Source organism: Hippopotamus amphibius, chromosome 8 (genome assembly GCF_030028045.1).
Source record: "Hippopotamus amphibius kiboko isolate mHipAmp2 chromosome 8, mHipAmp2.hap2, whole genome shotgun sequence".
Taxonomy (NCBI): domain Eukaryota; kingdom Metazoa; phylum Chordata; class Mammalia; order Artiodactyla; family Hippopotamidae; genus Hippopotamus; species Hippopotamus amphibius.
In genome coordinates, this window is record NC_080193.1 from 113,022,409 (window position 1) to 113,050,228 (window position 27,820).

Sequence of the window (27,820 nt, forward strand, 5' to 3'; positions counted from 1 at the left end):
CTTCTGTAAATTGTACTTGTTAAGATGCTTATATGCAGAGTCTGAATCAATAACAGCTGTGATTAGTTAGGGCCCTGAGGTTCAAGGTGATAGTTATGCTTTTCATCCACAAAAGTAAATATCTTATTAAGGACAGGGTTCACAGTGGACCTCTTCCCCATGGGTTGCTTTCTAACGCTTGGTCGTTTGTGTTAAGAAGGAGGGATCCTTGACTCAAAAGGTTTTGACAAACAATACCCACTGTTAACAACTATGGCTTGAGTGCTATTCCCTTGCCCAGGCATTTCAAGAAAAATTCTTTCATACCTTGTGGTTTTTTGTATAAATTGACAAATAGTGATTTTAAAGGAAACCCGGGATTCTTTTAAAATTCTTATTTCTTTGGTGATGGCACTATTGCCTCTGGAAGAAAGTAGTGTGACACACAGCTGACTACTGTGGCACCAGAAGACTTATATTTACCCTTTAATGACTAAAATCCAAGACCAAGGAGATAGAAATTGCTGTTAATGTAGAACCGCTCAAAATACTTAACTTTAGACTCTTGTTGCTATCATAATAGTTTTCGTTACACCCAGATGGAGTTATCTGTATTTATTCACACCAGTTTTTTGCTATTTCATGTAAACTAGCACCAACTTTATCCACAGTTCGAGAAAGTGTCAGCATCCTACACAGAAGTGTCAAGGCCCCTCACTCTCAATATATGGGATGTCACAGTACTTGAGGTTGTTGCCTGCCCACTGCAACAAGGCGTCACTCAAGATTTCCTGGGACAGGCGGTGTGCAAATTCACAGACCACAATTTCAGGCCCTGGGGGTTCGTTCACTTCCTCTTTGATAGTAACTAGAGAAGGCATCCTGGGTAGAAATCTCTCTTCAGGCATAAAGTTTTCTTCACTCTCATGCCTCTTCTCACTGTCAAGTGTGGTGGGAAATGGGAAAGTTTGCTTTGATTTCATGCAGCCCATGTTATGAAGAGCTTTGAGCAGAGGAAAGCAGTAGCAAAGACTACTTCAGTAACATCTTTGGAAAACACCAAGCATTTGTCCACTTGCTCTTGACCAGTGCTTTTCCTCTCCAGGCCACTTCAGAAATCAGTGTTCACATGTAGTGTTTATCTGTCAAGAGAAGGGAAGTTTCATTTTGAAGTCACAGAATGCAAAATACTGTACAATTAGGTAGCAAGTAGAAACAGATCTTTACCACTTCCATCACTCAGAGGAAATGTAAGGTAACAACAGCTTTATTGTATAAATAGAAAGAAAAGGTAATCATTCCAAAATGGCAGTTTAGAAATAGGAAAATGTTTTTTCAAGATGATGAAAATTTTATAAAACTGTAAACAAATGTTTGCTACCTTAGATTTAATTATGTACACCAGGGTTCAGCAAAATATAGCCTTTTGGCCAAATTCTAGCTGCCTGCTTTTGCAAATAAAGTGTATTTGAACATAGGCATGCTCATTTGTTACATACTGTCCATGGCTATTTTCATGCTGTAGTGGCAGAGTCTAGTTGTGACAGAGACTGTGTGGTCTGCAAGCCTAAAATATTTACTCTCTGGCCTTTCGGAGTAAATGTTTTCTGACCCTGCTCTATATTTTTGAGGGAAACAAGCATATCAATATGCACCTGCACATCTTGGGCTGTGTCAGGCTTTGTCCCTTGGTCACATGTTTACAACTCAGCGTGGGATAGAATTATGGTCTTTACACTAGGGCCAACTCTAAACAACACAAGTTAGATGTGGCAAAGCCACCTATTTTTCCTTCTGGATTAGATATTATGAAATTATGAAGCAAGGACAAGATGGTAGAGTAGAAGAACATGAACTCACCTCATCTCACAAAAACACCAAAATCACAACTGCTGAACAGCCATCTACAATAAAAACACTGAACCTAAAGGAGCACAACAAGATGGTAGGAGGGGTGCATTCATGATAAAACCAAATCCCATACCCGCTGGATGGGTGACCCACAAACTAGAAAGTAATTATCTTGCAGAAGTTCTCCCACAGGAGTGGAAGTTCTGAGCCCCAAATCGGACCCCTTCCAAGCCTGGGAGGAGCTCCCAGAGCATCTGGCTTTGAAGGTCAGCAGGGTTTAATCACAGGAATTTGACAGGACTGGTGGGAAAAAACTCCACTCTTGGAGAGTGTACACAAGGTCTCATGCATACCAGGACCTAGTGGGAAAAGCAGTGACCTCATAGGATCCTGGGCCAGAGCTACCTGCTGGTATTAGGTGGTCTCCCAAGGAAGCAGCTGTGGCTCACTGTGGGGACAGAGACACTGGTGGCTGTAGTTCTGGGAAGTACTTATTGGTGTGAGCCCTCCTGGAGGCCACCATTTTCTCATCAAGACCTGGCCCCACTCAACAGACTGTCAGCTCCAGTACTGGGAAGTCACAGGCCAAACAACCAACAGGGTGGGAACAGCCCCACCCATCAACAGACAGGCTGCCTAAAGTCTTCCTGAGCTCACAGCTGCCTGCTAAATGCAACCCTTGACCTGGCTCTGCCCACCAGAAAGACAAGACCTAGTTCCACCCACCAGTGGGTAGGAACAAGCCCCTCCCACCAGGAAGCCAGCACAAGCCTCTTAGACTGGCCTCATCCACCAGGGGACAGACAGTAGGAGAAAAAGAAACTACAACCATGCAGCTTGCAGGATGGAAACTACACTCACAGAAAGTTAGACACAATGAGACAGCAGAGGAATATGTCCCAGACAAAGGAACAAGATAAAAGCCCAGAAAAACTAAGGGAAGTGAAGCTAGGTAATCTACCCAAGAAAAGAATTCAAGAGTAATGATAGTAAAGATGATCCAAAGCCTTGGAAAAAGAATGGAGGCACAGACCAAGAAGATATAAGAAATGTTTAATAAAGAGCTAGAAGAGCTAAAGAACAGAGATGAACAATAACTGAAAGGAAAAATACAGTAGGAAAAATCAGTAGCAGAATAAATAAGGCAGAAGAATGGATAAGTGAGCTGGAAGAGTAGTGGAAATCAAAGAGAAAGTATTAAAACAAGGGAAAAGCAACAAATAACACACAAGGCAATTCCCATAAGGTTACAAGCTGATTTTTCAGCAGAAACTGTGCAGGACAGAAGGGAGTGGCATGATATATTTAAAGTGATGGAAGAAACTACCACCAAGAATACTCAGCCAGGCTCTCATTCAGATTCCACAGAGAAATCAAAAGCTATTCAGACAAGCAAGAGCTAAAAGAATTCAGCACTATCAGACCAGCTTTGCAACAAATGAAGGAACGTCTCTAGGCGGAAAAAAGACACAACTAGAAACAAGAAAACTGAATGGAAAAGCTCACTAGTAGAGACAAACATATAGTAAAGGCAGGAAATCATCCAATGCAAATATGATATCAAAACCAGCAATCATGAGAAGAGGAATGTACAAATGCAGGATATTGGAAATGCATTTGAAATTAAAAGACCAGCAACTGAAAACAATCTTGTTTATATATAGAGTGCTATATCAAAACCTCATGGTATCGGCAAACTGAAAATCTACAGTAGATACCCACACACAAAAAAAGGAATCCAAACACAATACTAAAGTTAGTCAAGTCACAGGAGAAGAGAACAGAAGAGGAAAGGGGAGATAAAAGACCTACAAAAATAAATCAACACAATTAACAATGGCCTAAGAAAATGCATATAATTACCTTAACTGTAAATGGATTAAATGCTCCACCCAAAAGACACTGAATGGATACAAAAACAAGACCTGTATATATGCTGTCTATGAGAGACCCACTTCAGATCTAGGGACACATACAGACTGAAAGTGAGGGGATGGAAAAAGGTATTCCATGTAAATGGAAATCAAAAGAAATCTGTAGTATCAATATGCAGGCAAAATAGACTTTAAAATACTGTTACAAGAGACAAAAAAGGACAGTACGTATGATCAAGGGATCAATCCAAGAAGATATAACAAGTATAAATATATATGTACCCAACATAAATATAGATGCTCCTCAGTATATAAGCAAATACAGCCATAAAAAGAGAAATCGGTAGTAACACAATCATAGTGGGGGATTTTAATACCCCACTTTCATCAATGGACAGATCAGATGAAAATCAATAAGGAAACAAAAGCCTTAAATGATGCATTAGACCAGATGGACTTAATTGATATTTATAAAGCATTCTATCCAAGAGAAGCAGAATACACATTCTTTTCAAGTTCACATGGAACATTCTCCAGAATCACATGCTGGGCTACAAAGCAAACCCTGGTAAATTTAAGAAAACTGAAATCATATCAAGCATCTTTTCTAAGCACAATGCTATGAGATTAGAAATCAACTACAAGAAAACCTGTAAAAAACACAAACACATGGAGGCTAAATATGTTACTAAACAATAAATGGATCACTGAAGAAATCAAATAAATCAAAAAATACCTAGAGACAAGTGAAAACAAAAGTACAACAATCCAAAACCTATGGGATGCAGCAAAAGCAGCTTGAAGGGAAATTTACAGCAATACAGTCTTATGTCAGGAAACAAACAACCTTACACCTAAAGCAACTAGAGAAAGAAGAACAAACAAAACCCAAAGTTAGTAGAAGGAAAGAAATAATAAAAATCAGAGCAGAAATAAATGGCAGAGACAAAGGAAAACAATAGAAAAGATCAGTGAAACTAAAAGCTGGTTCTCTGAAAAGATAAAATTGATAACCTTTAGCCGGAGTCACCAAGAAAAAAAGGGAGAGGGCTCAAATCAATAAAATCAGAAATGAAAACAATGGATACCACAAATATGCAAATGGGTAATAAGTGACTACTACAAGCAACTATATGCCAATAAAATGGACAACCTAGAAGAAATGGACAAATTCTTAGAAAGGTACAATCTTCTAAGACTGAACCAGGAAGAAACAGAAAATATGAACAGACTAATCACAGTACTGAAATTGAAACTGATTAAAAAACTCCCAGCAAACTAAAGTCCAGGACCAGATGGCCTCACAGGCAAATTCTACCAAACATTTAGAGAAGAGTTAACATCTATCCTTCTGAAACTCTTCCAAAAAATTGCCGAGGAAGGAACACTCCCAAGCTCATTCTACATGGCCACCAAAACCAGACACAGATATTACAAAAAAGAAAATTACAGGCAAACATCACTGATGAATATAGATGCAAAAATCTTCAAGAAAATACTAACAAAACAGAATCCAACAACACATTAAAAGGATCATACATGATAATGAGGTGGAATTAATTCCAGGGATGCAAGGATTCTTCAATATATGCAAACCAATCAGTGTGATACACTGTATTAACAAACTGAAGAATAAAAACCATATGATCATCTCACTCTTTGATATAAATCATAGCAAGATCTTTTTTGATCTGTCTCCTAGAGTAACAGAAATAAAAACAAAAACAAACAAATGAGACCTAATTAAACGCAAAAGCTTTTGCACAGCAAAGGAAGTCATAAACAAAATGAAAAGACAACCCACAGAATGGGAGAAAATATTTGCAAATGATGCAACTGACGAGGAATTAATCTCTAAAATAGCTTGAAGCTCAATATCAAAGAAACAAATAAGCCAGTCAAAAAATGGGCAGAAGACCTAAATAGACATTTCTCTAAAGACATACAGATGGCCAAGAGGCACATGAAAAGATGCTCCACATAGCTAATTATTAGAGAAACATAAATGAAAACTACAATGAGATATCACCTCACAGCAGTCAGAATGGCCATCATCAAAAAGTCTACAAATAATAGATGCCGTAGGGAGTGTGGGGAAAAAGGAACTCTCCTACACTGTTGGTGGGAATGTAAATTGGTGCAAACACTAGAGAACAGCATGGAGGTTCCTTAAGAAACTAAAAATAGAGCTACCATGTGATTCAACAATCCCACTCCTGGGCATATATCTGGAGAAAAACATGGTTTGAAAGGATACATGCACACCAGCATTCACTGTGGCTCTGTTTACAATAGCCAAGATATGGAAGCAACCTAAATGTCCATTGACAGATGAATGGCTAAAGAAGATGTGGTGCATATATACAATGGACTATTACTCAGCCATTAAAAAGAGTGAAATAATGCCATTTGCAGCAACATGGGATCGACCTGGAGATTATCACACTAAGTGAGGTAAGTCAGACAAAGAAAGGCAAACATGATATCATCACTTATATGCAGAACCTAAAAAAAAAAAAAAACAAAGACGCTAACTTACAAAACAGAAACCGATTCACAGACTTAGAAAACAAACTTATGATTACCAAAGGGGAAAGGTGGGGGGAGGGATAAATTGGGAGTTTGGGCTTGACATGTACACACTGCTATATTTAAAACAGATAACCAACTAAATATTATGAAATTATATGAAAAGCTTAGATTAATTTAAAATTAGCTTAAAAGTTTCTCCCCCTAAATATCTTACTCTTGTTTGATGTTTGGACAGTCAATAGGATACAACGCTTGTGATGTGCCTTCTAAACTTCCCAATGGAATGCTGTCACTGAATGGACATGAGACTATTCTGTGTTTTCTCAGATTTTTGGTTTTCCAAAAGCAGCTTTATCTTATCATGATAAAAGTAATGCCAGATTATCCTTGCACCACAAATAACTTTAAAGCTGGACAAAATATTTGTGGGCAGGTATCTTCAGACAATGAACAACAGCACAGGATTCTGATCCCCAAAAGACGGGAAACACGTGATGTTAAATCCCACAGTTGATCATCTTGAGATTCTGCCTGGGAGCATCTTCCAGCATTATCACTGGAAGGTTGAGCCCAAGCAGAGTGTCAATTCTGCTGTGCTACAGAGCCAGAGGCTGAATTACTGAAGCAGATGAAATTACAAGAGAGTTCAAGAAAAAAAGGGAGCTGGGAGGAGGGAGGCAGAAATTTGCGTAGGGTCTCACTGAAACCAAGGAGGACCCTGCAGGGCCTTCCAAGGGACAGACTCGTGTGTCCTCTGCCTCTTGTTTGTAGACAAGCTTTAGCCTCCTAGGCCTTCCCCGAGTTCCAAAGAGTAAATACAGAAGCAAAGGAAAACAGTTGAGCAAGACAAAATAATAATAGCTTAGCAATGAAACAAAGTCAAGGACCTTTAGTTCCTCTTCAAGGGCTACAGATAATATCCTGAGCCACATCCTTGAGTTGTTTTGCAGATACTAAAACCCCACCAGGTGGAGGAAGTTAACTGCCTGCTGACCACCAGCATATAGACCCTAGATCTGTTGGAACCAGAAGGTTGATGATATTAACTCCCAAAATGCCATCCAGTTACCTCACCACTAACCAATCAGAAGGATGTTCACGAGCTGATCACACATTCTGTGACCTTCTCCCTCACCTTGCCTTTAAGAAAAGAATTTTAAAAAGAATAGATACATGTATATGTATAATTGAGTCACTCTGCTGTACACCTGAAACTAAATTATTAACTATACTCCAATATAAAAGAAATATAATATATATTATATATATTCTGTTATATATTAATATTATACATACTCCAATATAACAAAGACAAAATATCCAGCAACAAAAAAGAAATTTGACACTTTTTAACAAAAATGTTTTAAACAGTTTCTGTATCCTCCTATTTGTCATTACAACACCCTTAATTAATCTGAACACTGGTAACATAATAAAACTTCTTAAAAGAAAAAAAAAAAAAAAACAAACCAAAAACCCTTCACCAGAAGCCATGAAGGAGTTCAGGGATTTGGACCATGAGCTGTTTGTTCTCCTTTCTTGGCCCCACACTGGGCACCTTGCAATAAATGCTGTATAAACTTTCCTTCACCACAACCTGATGTCAGTAGATTAGCTTTGCTGTGCTTTGGACAAATAGACCTAAGCCTAGGTTTGGTATCATCACCAAGAGTACTTGTCTGAAGTGTGCATATACAAAAAAGATTTGTAAGACCTAGCAAAAGAGTACTTGCTCTGGGACTCAGAATTGAACAGTGATGCTAGAAGTTTGACAGTGCTGGGGAATGTCTTGGAGTTCCATACCAGCCAAAATGAAGAAACCTCACTGAACACTTCCGGCATTTAGCTACTACTCTCTGTAACACTTCAGAAGTGAACCCCAGAGCAGAGGTTGACTGTGGGAAGACATTCAGGAGCCTTTCTGAAACCTTGAAAATGTTAAAGTATGTGGGCCAAGCGATGGGATGCAGAATGTCCTGCTTGAGCAGAGGAGGAACAACCTAAGACAGGCACAGCCGCAGAGGGGCCAACAGGGATGGTGCATAGAGCCTTCCTTATATCACCCTGTTTGGCCCTGGAGGATGACTGGTTAGCCAGAGACGGGTAAGATTCCTCAAGGGAGGAACAACCTAAGACAGGCACAGTCGCAGAGGGGCCAACAGGGGTGGGGCACAGAACCCCAATATCTGAGAGAGGTCTCCTGCCCCCAGGGCTGTTTTGCTCTCCAGGCCCAGCTCAAATCCACACCTGCTCAACTCGGACCCAGGAAGTAAACAAAGATAATTGCCTCAGTCATGTGAGGCCTTTGATTGTTTATGGGTGTAACCTGAGAATGTTAGCCAAAGAACTCAATAAAAGCAACCTGGGATGAGTCAGCAGGGCTCTTGATCCGGGAGGTCTTGAGCCCCCCGGTCCCACTTTTCTCTTCAGTCTGTGTCTGTGTCTTCTTCAAGCTTGCGGCACCCGTCACTCGCCTCGAGTCGCCGAGCTGGTCTCGGCAGTTGACAAAACTTTTCATTAATGGGCTAGATAATATATAATTTAGGTTTGTGAGCCATATGGTCTATGTTATACTAGTCAGGTCTGTTCTTGTAGTGCAGAGGCAGCCATAGATAATATATAAACAAATGGGCAATAGCTACGTTTCAACAAAACTTAATTTATAAAAACAGGCAGCTAGCCCATGGGCCATACTGGACTAAACTGAAACGAACAGTTCTGATGAAGAATAAAATTCAATACCATTTAAAGGAAGATGGCATAATCCAAATTCCTACAAGGTATCATCCACAATGTCTATCATACAATAAAAACGTACTAGTAATGCAAAGTAGCAGGAAAATGTACCCCATGTTCAAGGAAAAAAAAAAAAAAACAGTTACTAGAAACAGATCACCAAATGACCTAGCGCTTGGTAATTAACAGAACTTACTAGAATTGTAAAGCAGCTATTTAAATAAGTTCAAAGACATAAAAGAAAAATGATCATAGAGTGAACAAATAGAGAATCTCAGCAGAGAAATGGTAATTGTAACAAAACACACAAAAAATAAATTCAAGAACTAAAATGAAAAACTCACTGTATGGGCTATTGGGCATTGGAGAAGAAAGATTAGTGAGCTTGAACATAAATCTATAGATGTAGCCAATCTGAAAAGGGGAGGTGGAAAGATTTTTAAATACTGAACAGAGAAGCCACTAAATAGACACTGTAAGCATGGCTTAAAAACAATGAGGCATTGGATACCTTTAACCCAGAAGGCAGGAAAGGATGACATGGAGAAAAAAAAAATGGGACAATTAGAAAACAAACAGCAAAGTGGCTGACTTAAACCCATAGATATTAAAAATTACTTGAAAAAAATGGACTTAAAACTTCAATTAAAAGGCAGTCTACTTAAATAAGATCCAGCCCACACAAATGTAGTCAACTGATCCTTGACAAAGGGGCAGAGATAATACAATGGAGCAAAGACAGTCTTTTCAATATGCGCTGGAACAACTGGACATTCACATGTAAAAAATAAAATCTAGACACAGACCTAACACCTTTCACAAAAATTAACTCAAAGTGAATCATAGACCTAAATATAAAGGAAACTATAAGACTCTTAGGAGATAACACCCAGGAGTTAAATCCAGAGAACAGTTACTGTCAACACCAAAAATGAATCCTAATGTAAACTACGGACTTTGGGTGACCATGCTATGTCAACGTAGGTTCACTGACTAACGCTCTGGAGTGGGATGTTGATAGTGGGTGAGGCTGCGTGTACTGGAGTGGGCAAGGGGAGCAGCACGGGGGTAACTGCACTTCCTGCTCAATTTTGCTGTGAATCTAAAACTGGTCTAAAAAAAGAAAGTCTATTAAAAAAAATTCAGCTATATGCTACCTATAGGAGAGGGTTAGAAAGGATATACAGTGTGAACAAGAAGTATAAAAAAGCCACTGTGGCTGTGTAAATATCAGACAAAGCAGACTTCAAAGACCAGTAGTATTACTAAATTAAGAGGGACATTTTATTTGTCAGTGAGGAGAAGACATGATAATCAAATGTATATGTAACTAACAACAGAGCTTCAAAATACATTAAGGAAAAACTGACAGAATTAAAGACAGAAATAAACATTACTCTCTCAGTAACTGATAGAATATCTAAAGGAAAAAATAAGGAATTCAAGTTTTGAACAACACTAGGATTCCACTTGAGTTACTTGACATTTATAGAAGAGTGTATCCAACAACCCTAGGGTACATGTTCTTATAAACTGCATATAGCACATTCACCAAGATAGACTATATGATGGTCTCAACAGATTTCAAAAGCTTGGAATCTTAGAGTATATTTCCCAACTACCACCAACCACAGAATTAAATAAAAAACAAAAATAATAAAATATCCAGGAAAGCCCCAAATACTTGGAAACTAAATATCACATTTCTAAATTAACATATATTTTCAACCAAATAATAGAAACCACAATATATCAAAAAATTTTAAATGCACTGCTTACGTTTAGAGAGAAACTGATAGTTATTGTAACAGAAAAGGATTAAATCAGTGATCTAAGCTTTCACCTTAAAAAGCTAGAAAAAGAAAAGTTAAACCCAAAGTTAAGTAGAAGGAAGGAAATAATGCAGATAAGAGCAGAAAACAAAGCAAAGGAAAAGGGCAAATAGGGGAGAAAAATCAATGGAACCAATGGTGATTCTTTAAAAAGATCTAATAAAATAGATGTCTCTATCTAGTCTGATCAAGAAAAATGAGAGGACATGCATAACCGAGATGTGTGTAGGAAAAAGGACATTACTACAGATTCCATACATATTAAAGACTAAGAAGGGAATATTATGAACTTTATACATACCAAATTATCAAAACTGGCACAAGAGAAAATAGAAAGTCTGATAGCCCTATATCAATGAAAGAAATAGGATTTGTAACTTAAACCTTTCCAAGAAGAAACCTCCACACTCAAAATACACCTCTGAAGCTCTGAATTCTTTCAAATGTTTCAGAAAGAAATAATACCAATCTTACCCAAACTCCAGAAAATAGAGGAAGATGATTTCAAATTCATTCTATATGAAGTTAGGATTCCCCTGTTACCACCAGCAAAGACAGTTCAAGAACACTCTACAAGCCAATATCCCTCATGAACAGAGACCCAGTTATCATGTTTTTAAATGGCAAATTGAATCCAGCATATATAAAATGGTTACTACATCATGACCAAGTGGGATTTATACCAGAATGCAATGTAAATTTTGAACGTAACATTCAAAAGTCAATAAATATAATTCACTGTGTTAATATAAAAAAAGAACAACCAGATGATCACCTCAATAGATGGAAAAAAAGCATTTGATAAAACAACATTCATGATAAAAATCCTCAGCAAACTAGCAATAGGTGAAACTTCCTCAAACTAATGTTAAATGTAATGGTGAAAGACTGAACTTTTTCCACAATAGGAACAAGGCAACAATGTTTATTCTTACAATTTCTATTTATATCACAATTTTTATTTAATCTTGTACTAGAGGGAAGAAAGAAATACAAAGCATAAAAGGGTGTCAGAAAAAAGAAAAAAGCATAAAAGGGTGCAGATGACATGACTGAATATGTAAAAAGTCCTAAGGATTATATATGAAAAAATTACTAGAACTAATAAATAATTTTAGCAAGGTCTCATGATACAAAATTAATACATAAAAATCAACTGTGGGACTCTCCATGGAGTCTTACAACTTAGTCACAACTGAGAAGTCTGCATGCAACAACTAAGAAGCCCACATGCCGTAACTAAGAGCCTGCATGCCACATCTAAGACCCAGCATAGCCTAAATAAATAAATAAAACAATTCTTAAAAAAAAGAAATAATTGTTTATTTAAAAAAATCAACTATTTCTGTATATTTAGTGAATAATTAAAAGATGAAATCAGTGCCATTTGCAATAGTATAAAAAAATATGAACACTTAGGGATACATTTAACAAAAATGTATGAAAGAAAACTATATTGTATATGCATATGTATTGTATTTGTATATTTTACATAATACAAATTGTTACTGAGAAAAAGAAACTAAATAAACAGAGAGATAAAGTGTTCATGATCTCAAAGATAATACTGTTAAGATGCCAATTCTCCCCAAATCTATATATATATTTATTATATATACATAAATATATATACACACACACACATACACACATGCACAATTCCAGGAGGCTTTTTTGTTGACACCGACAAACTGATTCTAAAATTCCATTTAAAATCCCTGCAGGATTTGTTTTAAACATGCTGATTCTAAACTGTATATGGAAATGCAAAGGAATGAGAATAGCCAAAACAATTTTGAGAAAGATCAAAATTAGAAGACTCACATTATGCACTTTTAAGAATGATTAAAAGCTACAGTAATCAAGACGGTGCTACATTGGTGAAAGGCCAGACACACAAATCTACGGAACAGAAAAGTCCAGAAATAGACCCACAAAAATATGGTCAACTGATTTTTGACCAATGTGCAAAAATAATTCAATGCAAAAAAGGTAAGTTTTTCAACAAACAGGAAAACTGGACAGCCATATGCCCCACCCCCTGAAAAAGATCTATACCATACTCCTTATGCAAAAAATTAACTTAACAGGAGTCATAGATCTACATGTAAAATATAAGACTTTTATAAGGCATTAAGAAAATTTTCAGGATCTTCGGTTTGGCAAAGAGTTTCTAGATATGACACCAAAAGTGTGAACCATAAAAAAAAATGATAAACTTGGTTAAATCAAAATTGAGAACTTTTGCTCTGAGAAGAACACAGCTAAGGAAATAAAAAGATGAGCCCCAGATGCGGAGAAAAATATTTGCAAATCATTTGCCCAACAAATGACTTCAATCTAGAAAAGATGACTATTAAAAGTCACAGTAAGAAAGCAACCCAGTTTTTTAAATAGGCAAAAGATTTGTACAGACTTTTAACCCAAGGCATCATCTATGGATGGCAAGTAAGAACATGAAAAGATGCTGAACATTACAGGCTATTAGAAAAATGCAGATTAAAACCATGGTATGATACATCTGCGCATCTATTAAAATGGGTAAAATACAAAAAAATACAATACCAAGTGCTGGTAAGTATGCAGAGCAACTGGAACTTTCATACATTGCTAGTGGGAATGCAAAATGGTACAGCCACTCTGGAAAACAGCTTAGCATTTTCTTATAAAATTGGAACAACGACTTACCATATAATGCAACACACCTAGGTATTTAGATAAATGAAATTTGTGTTCACATTAAAAAGCTTTATGCAGATATTTATCATAGTTTTATTCATAATTGCCAAAAGATGAAAACAGCAAAGATACTGATACCAACATGGATGACTCTTAAAGGCATTTTGCTGATTGAAAGGTGCTAGTCTTAAAAAGTTTTATGTAGCATGATTCTGTTTATTGCATACTGCATGATTCCAGAAAAGGTAAAACTATAGAGACAGGCCACATGTGGTCTTTAGGGGTTAGGGTAAGAGGAGAATATGACTACAAAGAGGCAGCAAAAGGGAATTTTTTTGGGTGGTAGAACTGTTTGTCACAGTGACTGTATGAATCTATACATATATCAAAACTGATAGAACTAGTCACCAAAATAGTCAGTTTTACTGTACGTAAATTAAAAATTAAAAAGGTATTTTCAAAACAATACCATTTTACACTCACTAGGCTTGCTAAAATTAAAAAGCCCAACAATGCCTAGTGTTGGTGAGGATGTGGCATGCATATATTGCTGGTGTGAGTGGAAAACAGTACAGCCACTTTAAAGAACTGAACCTGCATTTTATTTCTAGGTATTTATTAAAGACAAATGCAAACATGTCTGCAAAAAAACTTGTATACCCATGTCCATAGCAGCTTTATTCATAAAAGCCAAAGCTGGAAACAACTCAAATGTCTATCAATAGGTGAATGGATAAGCAAATTGGGATATTCATAAAATGGAATAAAACTTGTCAATAAAATCCATGCAACCACATGGATAAATATCAGAAATATGTTGAGCCAGATACAGAAGGTTGGTCATATTTATCTGAAGTTAAAGAATGAACAGTACTAACCCAGTGAAGGAAATCATAGCATTTTTTTTTTTTTGAGTGGGAGTTGCTAAGGACTGCTTGGAAGGGGGCATGAAAGAAATTTATGGGTGATGGAAATGTTCTATATCTTGATTGAAGTGTCGAGTGCTTTGATTTGGAATAATGTCAGTAACAATCAGTTTGGAAATTGGATGTGGGAGTCCTTTGTCCTTAACAGTAGTGTTCCTGAACTTGTAGCTAATGGGAGTGGAGTGGGGAGAGGGACAGACAACCTTTCCAAGGAAACTGATTAGCAATACTCCATCCCTACAACACTGTCTTTAGTTTGAGCACATATCTTGATTATCTACAGGATCTCAAAAATACCTAAATGGTAAAATATTTATGCCATCAACCTAGTTTAGTGGTAGTGCTTCTATCACAGATAGAAGACTACTGTTCTATAGTTGTTCACCACTTCAGTTTACTAATTTATGTCATGTTTACCATCTCCTTCTTTCCAACTAACAGAACAAATAAGCAGACAGACCTGGGTATTTGCAGAGGAAACTGACCCAGAGAGTTCACACTGGCAAGTAAGCATGAAGCTCCCATCCCTAATTCCAGACTCTTCTGGGAGTAACAGTTGCTCCAATAATACTTCATCTGATCATGGGTTACAGTTTTTAAGTGTTAAACATCCTCCCACTATTGAATTTATAGAACCTCCCTCCCCATTTCTAGTTTTGACGTTAATTCTGGCAAACAGAGACCAACATAGCTCCTTCTCAGTCTTTTGTTACTCTCTGCTCATTGGCCCAGTCCTTGATCAGGTCTCCATCTGCAGAGGCATTATGGCTCAGAGCTTCCCAGGCTACCAGAGACCACTACCCTAGGACTAGCTGTCAACTCTGGCCTTCAGGTCCTATCTTGGATAAAACGACACTGATACATTCATGTCATTATGTAATCAACTGGTCCAGTAACTGTCTAACGGAATTACTCATCATCACATGCTTAGAAAAGATGCAGTTGCCCTTATAGAACAGGATTGGTAACCCCATATTTTTATTAATCATATTTTAATTCTGTGGTTCCTGTTCTACAAAAGCCTCTTGAGATTTATCATAAGTAAGGAAGAGTGATCCTGAAAGGAAAGTCAGAGCCAAAAACAAAAAGTTTATGCTACTGCTGTTCATGGTGGCAGCTATTCAAACACTTGACAGGCATCTTAAAAGGCAATGATAGGGAGTTCCCTGGTGGCCTAGTGTTTAGGATCACTGCTCTGGCCAGGGTTCAATCCCTGGTTGGGAAACAGATCCTACCAGCTGTGTGGTGCAGCTATAAATAAATAAATAAATAAATAAATAAAATTATAGATGTGAACTAATAAATGTGAATAAAATGACCTTTAAAAAAAGGCAATAATTCCAACCTGTACGGCACTGAAGAATAAACTTTGTATAATTTCAGTCTCCCCTAATAAGAAAGTTGATTCGTAATGAAGAAATAGTTTCAACAGTGTTAGCTATTAATGCAAGTTAACAGTTGAGCAGATTACATGATTGACCTTCTTAAGACAGCATGTGGAATGAGCTCTTCTAAGTTAATTCTTAGACTGTATTATTCATCTGTGAAGTCGGAAAGTTACCAGGCTACCAGTTGAAGGTATGATATACTTAATGCTAGATATTAGCTAAGAAAAGTATTTTGGCTCTCTTGTCATTGAAACTAGCTGATACAGAAGTATGAAGTATTTTTTAAAATACACTTTTGAAAAATGCTGAAAATCAATTTCTTTTATACTATAGTTTAAAATCTTAACATACATAAAGAGTTGTCAGTAAGAACGTTCCTCAACAATCTAGCCAGTATTTATTAGTCTCTACTATGTGTTCAGGACCAATATCCATCAATATAAGTGCTTTCAAAATTTATTTAACAAAATAAAATCAAAGGGAGATAGAGTGAGAATGAGATGACAACTTATTCAGGCTATAATGAGTGCCGATGCCCAGAAAGGATCCTTAGTTTTATCCTTGTCCTAATATGTGAAGTGGCCATTTGTTCATGCCACTGCCAGCAGAAATAAAATATAAAGATGCCTTTTCTCCCACCATGCCCTCCCCCAAATCCCAACACACACACATATATACATACATACACATCAGAGTCATATGTAAAGAAAAGAAAGCCCCTTTTACTTTGTTCCCTCAATGTTATTTTGAAGCCTCAAAGCATTAAGTATATAAGGTGTGTCAGGCCATAGCCTTGGCACTTCCCTCAGGAATGGATCTAGCAACTACTGGGTCTTCTATTAGATCCTTCAAACAGAAGATGCAATTTACCACAGCCCATAGTTCATACTGGAGCTGCGGTCCTCCATCCTGGATACAGTGTCATCAGGTTGAGCCTGGTGAGTAAGCTCCTTGGGAATATGTCAGGGAAAGTGTCACAAAAAAAGTTATAACTTGAATATGAGTGGAGCCAAACCACACTGCTCTAGCGAAAAAAAAAAAGTAACTTCCAAAATCTGCTCTGAAAATGAACAGGTTAAATCTCTGGAAGTCTTTCTTAAATACCAGATTAACAGAAATGGTTATTACTGTTGTCCTGCTTTATATCATCTTCTAAGCCTTTAAAAAGGTTTTAAGACATTTTACATCTCAAGTTATACCTTAAAATGGGCCCCAGTCCTGAATTAATGCAAACATATATATAATATTGAAAAAAAACACATTATAGTCTTTAAAAACCTAATGAATATACTGTCTTTCAAATTTCAATGTAAACGCAATTAATTAGAATGCCAATTCATTAAAAAATATAACGGAGTTCATTTAAAAAAAAATAACGAAGCTCCTAACAGCATGTTTGTCATTATTTGTTCTCTAATAATGGGCACTAAGAGCATATTTTCCTTCTTGTAGGGGTCCGTGAAAATCAGATAGTAAACAGAGGACTTTGTACTGGTAATACTGACAATCATTGATCATAACAGGATCAAATGACACCAGCTAAAGTGGCAAACAGAAATGAACTCAAATTTAATACTCACAGAAAAGTAAAAGCTAGAAAAAACAGCACATGTGATTTTGTTTCTGCCTGAAAGTCACCTCAAGGGCACTGCTGCATGGTCTCTGTAAAATGAACAGCTGGTTTCGTCCCCGGGCACAGCACACGTGCTGCGTGCAACTGCTCCACAGCAGGGCAGTCAGGAGGCTCTTCAGGAAGTAACATTTGGGGCCAAATTTTCTCAATGGAGAGGCAGAGAAAATAACATTGAGGAGTGAAAGGATGATATGTGAGATTCTAACAAGCCTGAGAACAGCTGTGTGGTATGACCTCATCTCTAAGTTGGGGGTCTACCTCAGACGTTCATTATAAAAGTTGTGAGCTTCTACATGTAAAGCATCTAGAACCGCCTTGGAACATGGAAGGTGTTCAGTATTATTTCCTTCTCTCTCTCAGACTGTCCCCTAAACCTACGAACATCAAATTAATTAAGTGCTTTAGTTATTATGTTTTAGGATTATAATTAAGGAAAGAGAATTATAACCTAAGAATGCTGACAGTCATTTGGGATATTAAACAGTTAGAACTGGGTGACAGACCTAAGTCAGGGGTCAATGCTTCAACTCATTTACCAGGTCCTTCAGGTGGAGAAGGGAAATAAACAGGCTTAACTCTGGGTACAACTCTGGCTTCACCTGACAACTCCTATTTATGACTTCAGTCTGCAGTTTTTCCTCCAGCCCTGTAATCTAAATGCTTGCAGGAAATGAAGAGTAGCTTCTGACCAACTAGTTGAAGAAAACCTGATTTAGATCACCACTAAGATTGTAAAGCATTTAAACTTTATATTCTATACTCATTTCTCAGTCATGTCATGTCCTAACTAAATGACACAACTGTACTCAGGACACATGAATTAAGCTCTGTAAAATTCTGAAGCCAGCTCCTTAAGCAGCTGTTGTTAAACGGAGATGGGGTGGGGGTGGGGGAACTGGGTAACAATGTCAGAATATTGTCTTTAGTTTGTTACAACTGGACTATTCTTTAGATCATGTAGCTGACACTAGGAATCTGAGCCCCAGTCAGAACGTGAAACTAATAAAACATAACACAAAAATGAATGCTCAGCCCTCAATTCATTACAATTAGAAAATCATAATCCACTCACCCTTATGTACTAAGCCAATTATTTACTCCATAGACTCCTACAGCACATCTGTAAAATGCTTTCTCTTTTAAAATGGCTTTCTTATTTTTTTCCCTTTATTTGCACAGATCTCTTTAAAAACTGACCCATTCTTAAGTGTCCATCTCAAGCACATTTCCTGTGTAAAGGCCATCCCACCACCTAATATTACTCTATCCCTCTCTTGGGTTTCCATAACATACTTATCTCCATCACTGTACTTTTCTCATTCTGTTTGTTTACAAGTCTGTGCCTAGACTCTTTTTTAAAAAAATTAATTATTTAATTGGGGGTGAGGGCTTTGTTGGGTCTTTGTTGCTGTGCCTGGGCTTTCTCTAGTTGCAGAGAGCAGGGGCTACTCTTTGTTGTGGTGCTCAGGCTTGTCATTGTGGTGGCTTCTCTTGTTGTGGAGCATGGGCTCTAGGCTTGAGGGCTTCAGTAGTTGCGGCATGTGGGCTCAGTAGTTGCGGCACGTGCGCTCAGTAGCTGTGGCTCGAGGGCTTAGTTGCTCTGCGGCATGTGGGATCTTCCTGGCCCAGGGCTCGAACCCATGTCACCTACATTGGCAGGCAGATTCTTAACTACAGCGCCACCAGGGAAGCCTTGTGCCTAGACTCTTGAAGGCAGGAATATGGCCACACCACTTAAATTCTTTATGAAAGAAGATGGGTAATAAGTAATCGCTTATCTTTGTATTTCACTTCTGTATGCCTAGCACAATGAAGGGTCTCCGTAAATGTTAACTGATTTAAATAATTTAAGTCTAGATATTCTAAATAAAATTCCAATACTCTTAGAAGGGGAGCAACAGAATGTGCACAGCCCTAAGTTACAAATGACAACCAAGTGTCTGGAGCTTTTCAGAGTATATTATCCATCTACCTCTGTTTCTGTTGAGCATATCTCATTTCCATTTTCCCTCTTCCTCTTTCCCTGGTATAATTAATTTATACAACAGAAAGGAATTATTTTTCCTCATTTTACAAAATACACTGATGTATAATTTTATATGTAAGCAGGTTAAATATCCTGCCTGGGGAAGCATGTGACCTTGATGACATTGTATGAGAGACCAAATGCACTGCCTGTTCTAAAATCCCTATCTTTTGATTCTAGTTTCAGGGATCTAGCTGCTGTATCACAGTGCCCTCCTTTCACATTTCATATGTGCTAATTCAAGTAAACTGCCTAATTATGGAACAATTTGTTTCACAAACCCATTCTTCAAAAGAATTGTCTTAAAGGGGATAGGGTGCAATGAGCACTCTCAAACACAGATGTTAGCTGTGCAAATTGGCTCAACAGTAGCATAACAATTCACATTAAAAGCCCTAAGCCAAATATCCCACTTTCAGAAATCTATCCTAAATAAGTGATCCAAGTTGCAGACAAATATTTACACATAACAATTTTCATGAAAGCCCCTTTATGATAAGAAAAGTTGAAAATAACCTAAATGCCCAACAATAAGAGGTCTGTTATATGTCCATATCCTGGAATATTATGGAACTATTAATAACTATAGCAGTCTCTAAAACGGCCTTCAACAATCCTTGCCTCCTGGAATTCCCAGGCCTTGTTTAATCCCCTTAAATATGGGACTAATGCCTCACTTCTACCAAGAATATAGCAAATGTCATGGGATGTCACTTCCAAGACTGAGTTTCAAAGAAACCAGGACTTCTGTCCTGCGCTTATTCTCTCACTCTAATGGAAGCCAACTGCTGTGTTGTGAGCAGCACTACAGAAAGGCCCATAAGACAAGAAATTCAAGGAAATCTCTCTACGGCAGTGTGCAAGCAACTGGATGGATTGCCCCCAGTAAAGCCTTCAGATAAGACTACAGCCCCAACTGACAACTCATCTGTGAGAGACTTTGATGCAGAGGTACTCAGCTAAGTTGTACCCAGATTCCTGATCCATAGGAACTGTGAAATAATTATGTTTGTTATCTTAAGCAATTAAGTTTTAGGGTAGTTCATGATGCAAAAATAAATAATAACTTTAAAAATATTTAGTAACATGAGGAAATGTTCACGTTAACTTTTAAAATTACTGGTCAAATAGTTTATTTATCCATAGCAAAACAATTTAAAAACTCAGCCTGTTAATAACAAAAATATTGTTTAAAAACAGACTGTGAACTCACATATTTTTTATTTGAACTAATAATTTCCTACAACATTTCCATTCATTGAAAATATTTTCAAGACTATTATAAGCCTGCCTTGTAGTATCATATAATTTAAGTGTAATTATCATTAGCTAAAGAAATGACACCAAATACTGACAATATTACAATCTGCCTCCTAAAATATAGTAGAAAATTTTACAAAGATTGGAAGATTCTTCCAAGTCTTCACAATTTATAGTGAATTTTTAAAAGTATAAGACTATAATATACATTTATGATTCCAATTTTTAAAACATATATGGTTTAAAAAGAATAGAAAACAGGAAAACATCAACAGTGTTTCTCTTTGGATGGTGGGATTATAGGTAATTTAAATTTCTTCTTCATGCTTTTCTCTATTTCCCAATTTTTTTCAAATGCATATATTATTTTTTATCATGAGAAATATTTTTCAAAAAAGTCATACTAATAATTTGATATAATACATTTTAGCTTCTTCAAACCAAGATTTAATGCTAATAAAAGACTCAACCAGGGGCTTCCTAGGTGGCACAGTGGTTAAGAATCCGCCTGCCAATGCAGAGGTTACGGGTTCGATCCCAGCTCCGGGAAGATCCCACATGCCGCGGAGCAGCTAAGCCCGTGTGCCAAAAAAAAGACTCAACCATTTTGTGAAGAGAGAGAATAGCACGGACCCATATCAAGATCTAGGTGATAGCATTCAATTAGCAAATAAAAAGTCAATAAAACCATAGTATATCTAAATTTTTTTTAAAGAAGAAGCCTTCATGCTGAGTCAATGAGAGTTAAACTAATGCAGGATTCAGAAGCAAGAACACATCTGTGAGGGGATATGACAGATGTGCTCCACAGCACTGGTTCCAGAAGAGCAGAGTTTACAAACAAATGAGGATATTACAAAGCTGAGCAACTCCTGTATCTCCCATAAACTCAGTATTTATCATCTGTGATCTACTTAAACATGCTGGAATCTTACATTCTAGCCCATAGCAACTTTGGGGAAAGTGTTTTTCTATATACAGTATGAAGTGTGCTTTTTATTACAGTTATATGTACGGGAAGAAGGGCAAAGTTGTTTCAGAATTTAGGATTTGGTAAACAAAATTATTTTTTGTGAAGCCATTTCTCATTTCTCTGAGTGCAGTCAGGTCATTCATCCAAGATACCGATGAGGTTCTTTTAAAAAATGATACCTTGATATTACAAAATACCTAACTGAAAAGGCTCCACTAAACAAAATGACTTTATACTCAAAATCAATGCATAAAAATCTTTTTCTCACAGAGTTTTCTTTGAAATTCACTGGGCTTAAGGAGACAAATTTATCATGCACAGCAAACTTGTGTAATTTTAAGCTCAGAAAAGTCAGAAAAACCTACAGATTCTACCCTAAGTTCTTCACATAACTTTTGTCTAAAAAAGGGTAGAGGAATTTAATTAGCAATGTGACCACAGGAGTTTTTCTTTGCTTCTTTGAGACTCTGCTTCTTCATCTCTAAACTAAGGGTAATAATGCCTGCCTCCAATTCCCCGTGAATAGTGATAAGAAAAAACATAAAGCACCATAGAAATGCAGCAGCTATTCTGCTACTATTATTACTAAACTTATAATAAGGTAAGAGGAAGGAAGAAAACACTGTGGAAAGGAAGGAAAGGATGACATCTGAGTAGATTATTTTGGGTAACTCACACTCCCCTGGTTCTGAACAGTTCTTCCAATCGCCTCCACGAAAGTCCAACCACAAGAAACACATCAGATACCCCAATTTCAAACTTCCCTTAAAGGTGGAAGCCATATACTCTGAAACAATCCTAAAAAAATGTAGATCCTTACAGAATTACATTTCAGTATGAACGCACATCCCATTCCACTGGGCTGGATGATGTATCTGTCAGTCTCTCTCACAAGCCTATGAATTGATGGAGGGTAGACACTCTGCCTCACTCGAAATTTAATAAGTAGTTTCTAATTCAAGGTTGGTCCAAAATACCTAAGTCTTAGTATTTTAATTGATCAAATAATCTTAACTGACATTTTTCTGAGCCACTAAATTCTATTTATCTCAATTAATCATTAAGGAATTTGAGAGGGATCAGAATTTATCACCCCAAAATATGCCACATTGCCTAAGGCTTGTTTTGAGCCAAAGGGAATTAGTTCTCCGCCCTCCACCTTTCTATCCAAAAGCAGGGCAAAAATTCCCCCCCCCCCACCCCCCTGCCTTTACCAAGAAGAGAACCACTCTGGAGACAATTCTTATCTGCAAAACAAACAACCGTTATTTATCATACATTTTCTAGCCACCCTCTCAGAACTCACTGTCATGCCAGGAGCCCCAACCCCCATTCTTTAGTCTAGCCCCTTTCCACACCATATCACCCTTTGTTAAGATGATATGTAAGTCCACAATTCTAACATTTCCTTGAACCACATTTATTGGTGAACTCCCATGCATACACAGGTAATTAAATTTTTTCTCCTGTTAATCTATTATCAGTTTGATTTGCAGGCCCAGCCAACAATTACCCTAAGAGAGTAGAGGAAGATGATTTTTCCCTTCCCTACATATTCAAGATTAGTTTTTGTTAGCTATTATTATTTTTGTAGTGAAAACACCTCAAAATTTTCAGAACAAGTAGGAGGCATAAATATTAAATGTGTTAAGTGCTGTGTTAAGTGCTATGCACTGAATCAAATTCCAGGCAGTAGTACACATAATTTTGAATACTTAAAAGAACCATTATTCTTATGTAGAGACATGGGAAAACATGGTATCCAAATCCACTTGGATTCTAGGTCAAAGGACCAAGAATTTTGAAAGTTTTGCTGTTTAAATTTTGATAATTTTCTCATGATACGTATAACACAATCCTAAAGAGTCATTATAGAGTTCCTACTCTCTGTAGCTGATGGTACAATATTTCAGGGTGGGGAGTGGAGGTAAGGTGGGGCAGAGGTACATTTAATTTAAACAAAAAAGAGGGGATATATGTACACGTATGGCTGATTCACTTTTCTGTACAGTAGAAACTAACACAACACTGTAAAGCAACTATACTCCAAAGAAAATTTTAAAAAAAATTAAAAATAAAAGTAAACAAGGACCCCACCCCCAATTTTTTAAAAAAGACTTCTTTTCACCTATTGGATTTAATTTCTCATTAATCCAAGGAAACTTCCTCCCCCCTCAAGCTGTTATCCTTACCACACACACCCATGCTCATTTTCTCCTTAAGGCCTTCCCTGAGGTTGAATAACACCACCTGTCCCATATCTCCACCCAGTTCCCTTTCCCCTCTTCCCTGTGTAAACCACATCTGTGCCATCTTCAAGGCTAGAGGAATCCCATCTACTTCATGCAGACTTCCCGGAATTCCTCAAACCTTTACCCAGAATTCTTCTTGAACTCCTGTCCAGTCTAATTTATAAGTGCTGCCTCCCCAAATGAGATAAAAGATTCCTCAAGGGCAGTAGCCATTTCTCCTTTTATTATTTTGCACAGAACAGCTCTCCACATAGAGGCACTTAATGAATGCTAATTAAAATTTGGCTATTTATCAAATATCCATGTGCTTCAAAGTGTGTTAGACGCTGGGGATAAAACAGTGAACTATATACATAGTTCTGTCTCTTTCAACAAGCAAAAGCCACAAACTCACAGTAGTGTTAGGGCCAGTGTTTGGCCAGTGTAATGTTCCAACTGCTCTGAATTAGAACAGTTCTAAGCTGGGCATTTGCTCTCCAGTTCACAGGACTCTGTCACTCCCTTGTGTCTGGCACCCATACAGATTCACCAATTTATATTATCTTCAGCCCCTGTGAAACATCCTTTATTTTACAACTCTTAATTTGTAAGGAATAAATTAATTCTTAAAGTACAGACTCTCCCTATATCAGATACTGACTAGTTAATTATTATTCCCCAGACTTTCAACATTATAATGCCATGATTGGTTGTATTTCTCTACCACCATTCTGTTCATATCACTCCTACTATGGAAAACCAGCTCCAGTTTAAAAAAAAATTCCAAATCCAAGGCAGATGGTATATTAATTAATTAGAGAAAGAAAGCAAAACTGCTCAGCAACTGTTTTGCTTTCTTAAAAGCAAATTATCTTTAAGCTGGAAAGAACAGAAGAAACCTCCTTAAGAGAGAACCAAGGTACAAGCAGAAGTCACTTTAAAATAATTCATGTCTTCAAAATCTGGTGAATTATATCCCAGGGAGAACCGGAAGATGTAAGCACAAAAATATTCTGACAACCTCAGAAAAACATGGAGAAGGAGGGAAGTCTCAAGGGGCTAGAGGCTCAAACACACTTTTTTCTCTTAATTTTTTAAAAATTCAAAATTGAAGGAAAGAATTAGAATTCCTAGGCATTACAAACCAGTTAATTTGATACCGCTCTCTGGCAAAATTCAAGATTTAAGCAGAAAACAGGGACTATTTAGGGGGAAAAATACTGGGGATGTCAAGGAACTAGGAGTTTACTATGAATCAGGCATTTAAAAACTAACATCACTTTTGTGATAGATCAGAGAATACTCAAGATCTTTAATTTTAGCAAAGCATTTGATTAAAATTATTCTCATAATGTCCTTATGAAGAAGAATAATCTGAAGGACAGTGCTAGCTGAGTTCAGCTGATTAGTTTGTCTCAGCAATATCTACTGAGGGCCAAATAGATTCCCAACCAGTACTGTACTTGGCACTTTCAGTACATTACTTTGAATTCTAACAGTTACCTGAAAGGCAGATGTTCCTGACCTCATTTTATTCATATGGAAAAGAAGTTTCTCATGGTCACAAAGCTAGAAGCCAAACTCCAGAAGTCCAGGACTTTCTATATGCCACAGGCTTCTAGATGTGCCACCAAGGCAAAAGGACCTGTCCCATGTATTTTCAATGACTCGAATGTCTGGTGAACAAACTCACCATGTGTGCAGGTGACACAAAACCAGAAGGGAGAGTTAACATGATGAAAGCTGCAATCAAGATTAAAACACATCTAATAAACTGGAAATTGGAGAGAGGCTTAAAGTAATAGAAGACAAGAGGCAAAAAAGTTCATATTCAAGAAATGTTTAACTGCATAATTAAAAAATGAATAAAGCCTACCTTGACAGTAAAGTGTGTGTGTGTGTGTGTGTGTGTGTGTGTGTGTGGTGGGGGGGCGGGGGTGGTGGTGGTGGTGGTGGAGTTTTTTTAGTCAACTTTGGTGTATTTTCTACAAACACCGATTAAAAATTAGACAATTTTATTTGAAGATAGGAACTCATTGCTCTCTCTGCTGTTCAGACTAGATGGAATTAATGAATTCAATTCGGGGCTAAGGATCTTTAGCATAGAGAAAGGTCTTAGGTAAGGAAGGAAACAGTGAATATTATTCAGTGAAGATAACTAACATTTACAGACTTCTAGGCAACTATGCTAAGTACTTTATGAATATTATTTCATTAAATTCTCACAGCAACCCTATAGATAGAGTATATTATCACTCCCATTTTACAGATGAGGAAGCCAAAGCTTGGGGAACTGAAAGGCTGTCAAGTAAAAGAGACAAAAATCTTAGTCTGTACCACTTTAGACTTTTCATTTCTTAACAGTTTTTTGGTCATAGACTCTTTCAGATGGATGAAAGTTTTAAATCTTCTCTCCTGAAAAATTCTACATATGATTTTACAAGTTGGAGGGTTATTGGCAAAAGTAAGATTAATGAGAAACAGGTCCAAGGAAGCAGTTGTCAGTTCAGTGTAAACAAGGCCTTGCTAACAATAACAGGAGGGATACCTCACAAGGCAGTGAGCTCCCTGTCACTGAAGCGCTCCCTCAAAGTGCGGCGGGTCCGTCGGAAGTGAAATAGAGGGAATGTTAAAATGGATTGGAGGCTGGTCTATGATTTTAAAGTACCCTTTTGTTATAAGATTGTGGGCCTAATAAGTAATTTTCATTTGATGTCAAAACAAAGAAGTTAAAGGCTGAAGTTATTGTTTTAACAGACCATTCTGCTGAATATGTCAGGCAGAATATCTGAATGTTAACGTTGTTTTCCATCCATATATGTACCTATTTCAGGTACTTGAAAACAACCTCATACAAAAATTAGATATATTCAGCTGTTGATCTTGATGTGATTTATACTTTGTCATAATCAAAGTAGACTCCTTATTCCTCTGAATTCTTAACTAAAATGCTCCCTAAGATAAATACCATAAATACCAGATCCTGAAAGGATGCGGTCTTTGAGGAGAACGTTTACTGGTTTACAATTTTATGTTAACCTATTTCCATAAAGGATGGGGAGGGGGCATACAGGAAACATAAGAGAAACAAACTCCAATTGTTCGGCTCTGCTTCTCAGGGCCCTTCGCTAACAGCTGAAGGATCTTACTGTCAACTGCGCTTTATTTGCCATTTGCATCATAATTCACCTCGAGATGCAGCCTCCCACCGCTCTAACAGGAGCTCACACTTTGCTCATTACATGCCATTCAAAGCACAAGCTTGACAGCTTGGCACACAAATTAAGAGTTCACAGGCAAATCTTTTACCTGAAAATCTTCACTCTTCAAGTAGGAAGGAGGGAGGAAGGCGAAACTGCAATTCATAATGCAAAACCTTGAATTTGAGGGCTCGGAACAAGGTGGAAGGGGCGGGGGCTAAGTTCTTCCTTAGGAGCCGGAGACGCGAGGCTCCAGCCGAGCCAGCTGGCCACGAAAGGTCCGGTTTACTCAAAGCCTCCTGTAACTCACAGGTTTCTGCCACTGAACGTCAAAAAGGCAACACTGACGCGCAGAGACCTACGGACACGCACGGGTCGCCCACCCCCCACGTGCTCACTTACACGACACGTCGGCGGGCAGCTGCGCGCCCCTCGGGCGTCTGGACGGCGGCGGGGACCGAGCAGGCACCCGGCGCTTCTGCGGCTCCCGGGCCGGCGCTGCCCCGCGGCGGGTCGGCGTCGGCGCGGGCGGCGAGCTGAGGCCCGGCCCGGAGCGAAGCGCGGTGCAGCTGCAAGGGCAGAGGCGCCGCTCTCTCGCCGGCGGCCGGCTCAGTCAAGTGGCAGCATGTGGAGGACGGGGTGTCCTTCGGCCGCGCTCCGGGCTCCTCCTCCCGCCGCCGCCGCCGCCGCGCCCGCTGCG

The 27,820-nt window shown here is 37.9% G+C and overlaps 1 protein-coding gene across 1 annotated transcript; it reads right to left on the reverse strand.

Moving 5' to 3' along the window:
* Positions 1–667: 667 nt before the first annotated feature.
* Positions 668–27,546, reverse strand: C8H2orf88 (chromosome 8 C2orf88 homolog). The gene is made up of 2 exons (XM_057746155.1): positions 27,523–27,546; positions 668–1,121 (listed from the first exon to the last, which is right to left on the reverse strand). Exon 2 carries the CDS (start codon positions 969–971, stop codon positions 684–686), a length of 288 nt encoding a protein of 95 aa, XP_057602138.1. The 5' UTR covers positions 972–1,121; positions 27,523–27,546; the 3' UTR covers positions 668–683.
* Positions 27,547–27,820: the final 274 nt, after the last annotated feature.